The sequence below is a fragment of the Arachis duranensis genome, chromosome 8 (genome assembly GCF_000817695.3).
Source record: "Arachis duranensis cultivar V14167 chromosome 8, aradu.V14167.gnm2.J7QH, whole genome shotgun sequence".
In the NCBI taxonomy this organism is placed as follows: domain Eukaryota; kingdom Viridiplantae; phylum Streptophyta; class Magnoliopsida; order Fabales; family Fabaceae; genus Arachis; species Arachis duranensis.
The window spans coordinates 30036312-30046247 of NC_029779.3; the positions used below are offsets into that span (position 1 = coordinate 30036312).

A 9936-nucleotide genomic window follows, 5' to 3' on the forward strand; every position below is an offset into this window, starting at 1 on the left:
CAATCAAATCTCAAACCACAAAAAGTAATAGTCAATTCAGAATGCCTAGCAGCAGAATTCTATAATGCAACAAATGGCGGTTCTAATGATAACAGATTAGGAGTAGGCAGGAGCGATGAAAGGAAGAGAGTTACTTGGAGGTCTCTGCCCAAGGAGTGGTTGAAGGTGAGCTTTCCAAAAGGAAACAGGCACATCAGCTACAGTAGTGGTTGTCAGAGATTGGCAAGAAAAAATTGTCACTGGGTTAACAACAATATTCAAGACAGTGTCAGCATTAGTAGCAGAAGCTTAAGCATACAGAGAGACTCTCATTCTTATTAAAAATCTTCAGCTAATGAAATGCATAATTGAATCAGATTGCTTACCTCGAATACAAGAAATTAAGACAAAAGTACCAGTGGCAGAAGCATATGCAATTATCAGAGACATTCTCCAATTGCTGGATGAGGCTCCGGATGTGGGAGCTACCTGGACTCTAAGGCTGCGTTTGTTTTTAGAGACACGACAGAACATGACACTAAAACGGAGATAATAGGACGAAGACACTAAAAATTATCTTTTGTGTATTGTGTTTGGATACGATGGACAAGACACTAATGTAATGTCTAGTATTATATTTAGATACACATGGACAAGACTAAAATATTATATGAAATGACTAAAATAGTCCTATGATTCCAAATTTTCTACATCAATACAAATTAATTTAATAAAAAAATGAGAGTATGTAAGAGTACAGACGGAACTTGAAAAAAATATTTGAAGAGGCAAAAAATTTTAATAAAAAAATATATTAGTATTTATATTAAAATAAAATTTATAAATATAATTATTTTATTTTTAAATTTATTATTAATATGTAGGAATACATATGGTTAATATTAACAAAAAAAATAAATCTGAGTTTGATTAATAAAAAATTTTGTTTAGGTTAATAAGCCAAATTAATTTTAAATAAAAAATCAGTTTTAAAAAAGAATCCGTTTTTAAATGAAAAAAATTAGGTTTTGCACATAAAAATATATTTTTATTTAGAAAACCAATTTTTATTATCTAAAAACTGATTTTTCTTTTCAAAAAACTGATTTTTCTTTAAATTATATAAAATCAATTACAACTTATAAATTATTTTTTAGCATTTTAAAAAATCAATTTTACTTTTGATAATATTTATCTTTCAAAAGTTTCAAGATTAATTATTTTTGTTATTATTTTTATTACAAATCAAATAATATAATATAAGGTTAAAATGGTATTGAAGTAAAACGATAAAAAAGAAAAGAATTATCTACCCCCAATAAAAAATTCTACAGAAAGGATAGAGTACTTGGGAAAGAAAGAGATAGAGAAAGAACAGAAAGAAAAAAAAGTATCTCTGAACAATGTAATAGGAAAAATAAGAAGGGGTAATAGTGGAAAAAAAGGAAAACAAAATTTTTGAAATTGTTCGTGTCCACTCTTCCAAATCCCGTGTCTATCATTGTCCTTCGTGAAAGAGTAGACACAAAAGTATAAAAAACTGTCTCGGAGACAATATGTTCACTGTCCATGTCTCTGCTTCCAAACACTTTTTAAACAAGTGTTATCTATGTCTCCGTGTCATGTCCCCGAAAACAAACGCTACGGCAACAATTTAACTCACTAACTAGCAGCGAAGAATGGACTACAGAGACAGTGAACAGTTAATCTGCTGGTTCAAATTATGAAAATAATCAGAACAGAAGCAGGATTTGCATCAATTCAACAAAGTCATAATATACAGAATCATATCAAATTGGGTTCGATTCCAACCAGCCAACAATGACATCAAAGAGAAGAGGATTTACTGGTAAGAGAAAAAGTGGAAACAAGGGATAGAAATAAAACCAGAGTTGAGACATAGGGTCATCCATCAGCAGCGCCTAGGAGTATAATTGGAAACAGTGAGGAGCCAAAAAAGGAAGGGAGGAGGGGATATGGAGGTGGTCACTGAGAGCTTTAGCGCATGCCAGGAAGCACCACGGGAGGAGAGGATTGGGGGCCGTCACAACACTCGAGCAGGATCTTCTTCAATGCATCGGCAAATGCAGTCCAAGAAAAATACAACCTCATGAAAATGGGCGACAGGGCGGATTCAATTCGAGGAATCACAAGGGGCATCCATGGAGAATGAAAAGCAAGCGTCTCAAATTAGAAGAGGGTGGCAGTTGCGATTGGCGACATCAGAAGACTCATACAGGTTGTTTTATTGAACCCGGGTTTAGGCCATCGGCGAGAGTGGAGGAACTGGGTCTCAGCTCCATGCAACAATCTTCTTGAATCATGAGGAGAAGCTTCAGAAGCTTTGGTTTTTTCAGAGATAGTGAGCGTGGAGGAGAAGAATTGGGATCTAGGTAGCTTGGCGGGTTATTTTGGGGGTAAAGATGCGGGTCAGGTTCGGTTCTGGTTGTGTGCGCCGGGTAGTCCAAGTCTAAAAAAATATTACTGCTTTAGCATAATTTTTACTGTAGAAACAACACTCAAAACAGACATTGTCCTTTACCAAAAATATTTGTCCATCAAAGATTCTTCCAACACAAATATACTTTCAGACCATCTACATACAAGATTTGGCCTAATTTAAATAGTCAATTTTTTTAAAATTAAACACATTGTTTTGTTAATGATATTCTTAAACTAGTATTTTTACCCGTAATAACATTACAGGAATATAAATTTTTTAAAATTACGGTCTACTTTGTTCTGATAGTATAGATTATGCATAACACAAAAGATTTATAAAATCAAACTACTTTTACAAAAAAAGTCATAGGTTGAAAAAAGTCTCTAGCTAAGAAGACCAAAATATCTATCGATAAAAAATCAATTCAACAAAGTCATAATATACAAAATCATATCAATTTGGGTTAAATTTCAACCAGCCAACAAAGACATCAAAGAGAAAAGGATTTACCGGTAAGAGGGAAAGCGGAAATAGGGGATAGAGATGTAACCAGAGTTGAGACACGGGATCATCCATCAGCAGCGCATGGGAGTATAATTGAAAACGGTGAGGAGCCAAAAAAGGAAGGGAAGAAGGGCTATGGAGGTGGTCACCGAGAGCTTCAGCGCATACCGGGAAGCACTGCGGGAGGAGAGGATCGGGGCCATCACAAGAGTTGGATCTTTTTCAATGCATCGGCAAATGCAGTCCAAGAATAATACAACCTCATGCAAATGGGCGACAGATCGAATTCAATTCAAGGTATCACAAGGGGCATCCATGGAAAACAAAAAACAGGCGTCTCAAATCAAGGGAGGGCGGCAACTGCGATTGGCGACATCAGAAAACTTATACAGGTTGTTTCATTGAACTCGGGTTTAGGACATCTGCGAGAGTAGAGGAACTGGGTCTCAACTACATGCAACAATCTTCTTGAATTATGAGAAGTTTCGGAAGCTTTGGTTTTTTTTCAGAGACAATGAGTGTGGAGGAGAAGAATTGGGATCTAGGTGAGTTGGCGGATTATTTTGGGGTAAAGATGCGGGTCGAATTCGGTTCTGGTTGTGTGGGCCTGGTAGGCCAAGTCCAAAAGAAAAAACATTACTACTTTAACATAATTTTGGCTGTAAAAACAACACTCAAAGTAAACATTGTCCTTTACCAAAAATATATATCCATCAAAGATTTTTTTAATACAAATATACATATATAGATACTTTCAGATCATTTACATACAAGATTTGGCCTAATTTAAATAGTCAATTTTTTAAAATTAAACACATTATTTTACTAATGATATTCTTAAATGTAACATGAAAATAAATTTCCAAGATAAAACAATCATCTGCCCTAAATTTTGTTAAAAATGATTAGAAATATCCAACATGCACAGATGCACTAATAATGAGATTGAAGAAAAGGAAAATAGGAGTAAATGGTAAACACCCACACTATTTTTTTAATGTGAAGATAATAAATAAAAATTATTAGATAATTTAATTAAATTATTATTTAATAATTTTTAATTTTTATTTTTATATAAAAATATATTTATGTGAGTTAGTAGGGTTTTAAAATGTTAAAATTAAAAAAAGAAAGAAAAAAATTCTTTATTCAAATCTAAAAATAAAAACATTATAAATATATAAACTAACAAATAAAAATAAAAACCAAATAAAATTCCAAATTATTATGAGTTTTGTTAGATAGACAATGACTTTTATAAACAATATGAACAATTGACTCTAAAATTGACTTAATAAAATAAATAAATACCTCACCCCCAAATTACCTCCTAAACCTAACATTAGAATAACCATTCGCACACCTAATGAATTGAACATTCAGTCATTGTTAACTGTGTATGAGTAAATCGAATCAAAAGGAATAACCATCAAATTAAAAATAATCAACATAATCATCTGCATACCTATTGAATTGAACATCTAATATATCTATTATTCACATTATTTAATATTTTCATTGTCTCTCTATACTTTTTCATTACTTATAATGTATAGAATTTCGAATATTATGAAAAGAATAATCTTTTCTAGCCAAAGGCTTATTAAATTAAATTACTAATAATAATGTAGAGAAATATGAATAATTTTATGATAAGTAAATTATATGTGCCTAACATAAAAACTCCAGATTTTTTTTCTTGTCGCATCCATTGATAATTCTTCAAAATAGCTTATAGATAATTAAACTACTTGTTCCACAATATTGAATAAATTCGATTGGTGACCTTATTTTATTATCAAACATATTATTCTTCATACAGTTTAAAATAAACAACGGACTATGAAAGAGTGGAGCTAGGGTTCAATATATAATGCCCACATAATATCACGAACTCCATGTCATACACATATTTTTTGTCACTGTGCATTAAATTGGATAATGACTTTTCCAACATTAGAGCTTGTAAATAAGGAATTTAAGCTATCTAAAACGCTCTCAATACCAATGTTTATTTTATGCTTGGCCTTAACCTTGCCCTCTTTTATATATTTCTTCATCTCCTTAGCAAAATCATCAAAGCGATTAAAATGCGACCCAATCATAAAACCTTCCATTCTCACTTCCTTGCCTACCATATTCAGAAGATTCCTAACGCCATCTCTTTCAGTCCAAACCTGTAGAATACTAGTTAGTCACCAACAGAAAAAAATAATAAAATTAAGGGGCCAAATTATAAAATAGAGAACTTAATTGAAAGCCAAAATAATAAACTGAGGAGCCAAATTTTAAAATAAAAAACTTTAATTTTGTAGAAATTATAAATTTTTAGTCAATATGAAAATAATTAATTTTATTATTGTGATAATAAATAATTGATTGTTTGTGTAAAAATTCTTTTAATATATTAATAATTTATAAAAATTAAATTTTATAAGTATGAGATAAATTTTTTAATTAGTGATGTTAATTGACCTTATTATATTGAGATATCATTCCACAAAGTGGTATCCTTGCATGCTTGTTGACATGGTTAAGAACAGCTTCAAGCATCTTCCCACCAACATTATCCACATAAACATCAATACCATCAGGAAAATACCTGAAAAAATTTAAGTGAACTGTAATAAGATTTGCCTAATGTGTGTGTATATGTATTCTCACTCTTCTTGGTGCATATAAAGTAATCAAATAAAGAGCTTAGTTAATAGTTGCAAATTAAGATGAATGAATTGCGAAAAAAAGAAAATAATTGAAAGGGAATAAAATTAAATCCGAGTATTATTACTACGTACTTGCTTAAAGCAGCATCAAAATCTGCTTCCTTATTGTAGTTGAATCCATCATCATACCCAAATTCCTCTTTCATTAGCTTCACCTGGAAATCATTCATTAATTATTAATTGAAATTTAATGAAATTATAAAGTTGTCCATGTTAGAATATTTTGGTAAAATAAAAATGTGAAGAATGACATGCGGATACTTTTTAATTTAAATATGGAAACAAAAGTGGAGTTAGACTCGGATATGGGGAATACAGGTGCTTCACAGCTCTGTGGTGTCAGTGGAACAGAACTCGGACCATGCGAGTTCTCTATCAGTAAAAAAATTGAAAATAACAAACAATTTGGAGGGTCCGTTTTCTAGCTTCCGAAATTCATATTTGCCCAACCACAAGTCCGATTTGTATACTATGAGTTTTTTTAATTTTTAACACAAATCAGACCCTCCAATTTGTGTACCCTGAATTTTTTCAACATTTTGAACACAAATCGGAGGATCCGATTTGTGTACTCTCATAATTTTAAAAAACACCAAAAATTACCATATTAAAGTGTATTACTCATTTTACTTCCGTATCAAAATTCTTTAACTACATGTGGAGGCTAAGAATCCCGGTAAATTAACTAAATTAATAAATTATTTTGTAGATTACTGTAGCAATATAGAGTGGGTACTTTTTCATCGGATCCAGTGGTTCCAATGACCCTGCAACCCCTGAGCTTAGCCAATTGACCTGCAATCATTCCAACGCCACCTGAAGCCGCTGATATGAACACATTTGATCCTTCCTTTGCCTTCCCAAGTACCTCTATACTCACCCATGCTGCAAATCCAGGTACCCCTAGGCAGCTTAGATAATCCGGTAATGAAATTCCATCACTCGCAGCATCAATTTTTGTAAAGATGTTAGTGGAGGAAATCACAGAATACTCAGCAAAAGGAAGATCTCCAAACACTAAAACAATGTCCCCCTCCTTATATTTACTGTCCTTTGACACTTTTACCCTCCCAATTCCAACTCCTCTAATCACCTGCACTGTATAATTCAACGGTTAAAAATATAACTATTTATGTTATTTTTCTTTTATCAGTTTAAATTTTTTAGATAAATAATTTATGACATAATATTAAAATTTTATATTTAAAAGATTTAGAATTTAATTTTTAGTAAATTTTAAAAGTAAAACGATAAGTACAAGACAAATAAAAAATAAAATAAAATCTATGCAAAAGAGTGTATTAGATATATAATCATTTATGTTACCTTTTCTTGTAACCATTGTAACAATTAATACAATAATGTTGAATCCTCACATATCGATAGGAACTATATATTATAACAATAATAATAATAATAATAATAATAATAATAATAATAATACCTCGTTGAGCTGAAACTGAGGAAAGTAAAGGCCATCGAGGTTGTGAGGGCCAGTGAATGTGGTGCGTAAATAAGGGTCTATGGAGAGTAGCAGCGTTTCAATGGCAACATGGCCATCAGGTATTGAATGAGGTTCCAGTGAGAGACTCACCGTTCGGAGTTTCAGATGATTGAAATTTGGAACACCGTGAGGAGCATAACATGCCAAGTACCATTCTCTATTTTCTACAGCCATGCTTTGTGGCGCTTTGTGTGTGTGGGGGTTATTGCAGATATGGCCAATGCTTGGTTTTAAATATGAGTTAAGACTTGAAGAGTATTATTAGAGAAAAAGAGAAATGATATTCATTATGGTAAGGAAATATTCTCCGACCATAATTAATTGATATTTTCAAATTTCATGACCAGTATTAATAGCAAATCAAGAATTCAGTGCTTGTTAATATTTTATCACATTGAGAATATCCACTTTTTGACTATATTTACTTATGTACTATTTAAGAAAATTTTGGAGATTGACTATATCCCTCTCCTCTAGTTAGCTACTAACTGCTATGTCTTTTTTTTAGGACTAAATTATTAATATTAATAATACCTTTAAAAATTTAATCCCTGACATAAATACTTTAATAAATAAATTGAAAATGATAAAGTATTTTTACAAAATTTTAGAACGCTGTAAAATTTTGAAGAGACTAGGTTTAGGTTTGGTAAAGAGAGTAATACTACAGTGTGAAAAGAAAAGTTGATTGAAGAGTATTTATTTTATAATAAAAAAGAATATTAAAAAAATAAAAACATCAGGTGGATTTTTATTTTTCTAGATGTGTTTGGATAGAAGGAAAATAAGAAGAAAAGAATGTTATTAAAAAACAATCTTATCGTTGTATTATAAAATATATTAAAAAAAATAAAAGAGTAATATTAAAAAGAAAGAGAAAAAATAAGTTTTGTTTTCATTTTCTTTCCAATATTAGAAAAAAAAATTTAGTAAGTCCGACCAACTTTTTTTTATCCCTTTTTCATTTTCTCTAATTTTTTTTGTTTTTCTCTATTTTTTCTTCATACAAGCATAGCCTAAAGAAATTTTCCCGTGAAAAATATGTAAAAACTTTTAGAATGACATGAGCCTTTTTAAAATGAGTTTTGTTAAGATGTATATAAGGATACAAGTTGAGATTATTATTAATAAAAAATTTTAAATTTTTTATTTTAATAAATACACAACAATTGATTTGGAAACTAAGTTTTGCATTTTTTTTCTGTAACATTTTTTTTGTTAATAACTTTCTAAACTTTTTTTAAATTATCATGCATATACATTTTCTAAACTACCATTTATTTATTAAATCGTTTTAATAAATATATGTATAAAATATTTTTACCTTATCAGATTTTAGACCTATTTAAAATTTCAACCCAATTTTAATATTTTATTTGTTAATAACTATTTTAATAGGTTTAAGACCAAACCAATTAGATATTAATATATGTATTATATATTTTTGAAAAGAAATTAACAATATATTTATCTATAAGTATCATTACTTTACATGTTGAGAGAATAATTTCACCTAATCTATTAGTGTTGTTATATTTGAGAAGTGATAACTGATATAACATTTCTTTCATGCAAATTTTAAGAGGTGGAGTCATGTATCCTTCTTTCATTGCTTAAACCTTGCTTTTGTGTACATACAAATCCAGATTTATAAATCAAGTGAAAAATGAAGACAAGTGTACGGATAAAATAATGTCGCATAAAAAAAGATTACATAATTAACATGAAAATGATTGTTCCACCGTCTTCAGAAGTGAGTTTGAAACTATGCCTTAACTTGAACAATTACTTTTCCAACATTAGAGCTTGTGAATAATATCATATGTTAATTAAGGTGCTAATAATAAGAATAATAATGTATGTAACATACAGCAGTGAATAATGATTGACCTTTTTATATTGAGATATCATGCCACAAAGTGGTACATGGATATGTTTAGGGGAAATAAAAACACAAACAATTCGCTAGAAGGAGGGCTTGAACCTCCGACCTTGTGGTTAACAGCCACACGCTCTAACCAACTGAGCTATTCCAGCAGCTGTAAAATAAAGTCTAACTAAATAATTTAAACATAAATATATACATATATCTTTCTCCTAATTTGTTTAACTTTTATTGTTTGATAGTTTAAAATTCTGTTATGTTGTTATTTTATAGATATTAAATCCTTTTAACCTAAGGAATAAGGATTAATCCCCTTCTTTTTTGTCATAAATCCTTTCATCTTATTCTCTCAAGAATTAAAACCAAAGTATGATAGAGAAATATGAGCACCTATACTAAGATATAGTATAAGGATCAAAATAAAAATGTGGTGCAATTGAAAAAGAAAAAGGTGAAAGTGCTATTTAACTCTTCATTGTTCAATAGGTACATCGAGAATTGTATATACAATCTCAAACTATTTAATAATCTCTAAAATTTTAGAATTTTTTATAAGGGCAATGTATATTTTACCTTACCTTAAATTCTTAGGCAATAAAATGTTATGTTTTGCTTTTTTTTTTTGGATAATCAGTTAAACTCAAATGTGATCTATTAATTTAAGTTTTTCTGAATTTTGTTATATCATACTATCATAATTAAAAGTAATGAAACCTCCATTTACATAATAATGCCCCATTATTTTAATATTTTAACATTAGACTAGAAAAACTAGACGGCTGAATACAAGGAACCAGTATAAAAAAAAGATAAAATATATTTTTTGTTTCTAAAATTTATTTAAAAAAATTTTAAAATTTTTAAAAAATGGTAAAGTATATTTTTTGTCGCTAAAGGT

General features: G+C 29.8%; 1 protein-coding gene and 1 non-coding gene across 2 annotated transcripts; both read right to left on the reverse strand.

Annotated features, from left to right (window-relative positions):
* Nucleotides 1-4713: 4713 nt before the first annotated feature.
* LOC107461953 (2-alkenal reductase (NADP(+)-dependent)-like) lies at nt 4714-7327 on the reverse strand. Its single transcript, XM_016080507.3, has 5 exons — nt 7094-7327; nt 6386-6742; nt 5722-5804; nt 5402-5528; nt 4714-5103 (listed from the first exon to the last, which is right to left on the reverse strand). Exons 1-5 carry the CDS (start codon nt 7325-7327, stop codon nt 4846-4848), a joined length of 1059 nt encoding a protein of 352 aa, XP_015935993.1. The 3' UTR covers nt 4714-4845.
* A 1789-nt stretch (nt 7328-9116) lies between these two features.
* TRNAN-GUU (transfer RNA asparagine (anticodon GUU)) lies at nt 9117-9190 on the reverse strand. Its single transcript has one exon. It is a non-coding gene; the product is annotated as a tRNA-Asn (tRNA).
* Nucleotides 9191-9936: the final 746 nt, after the last annotated feature.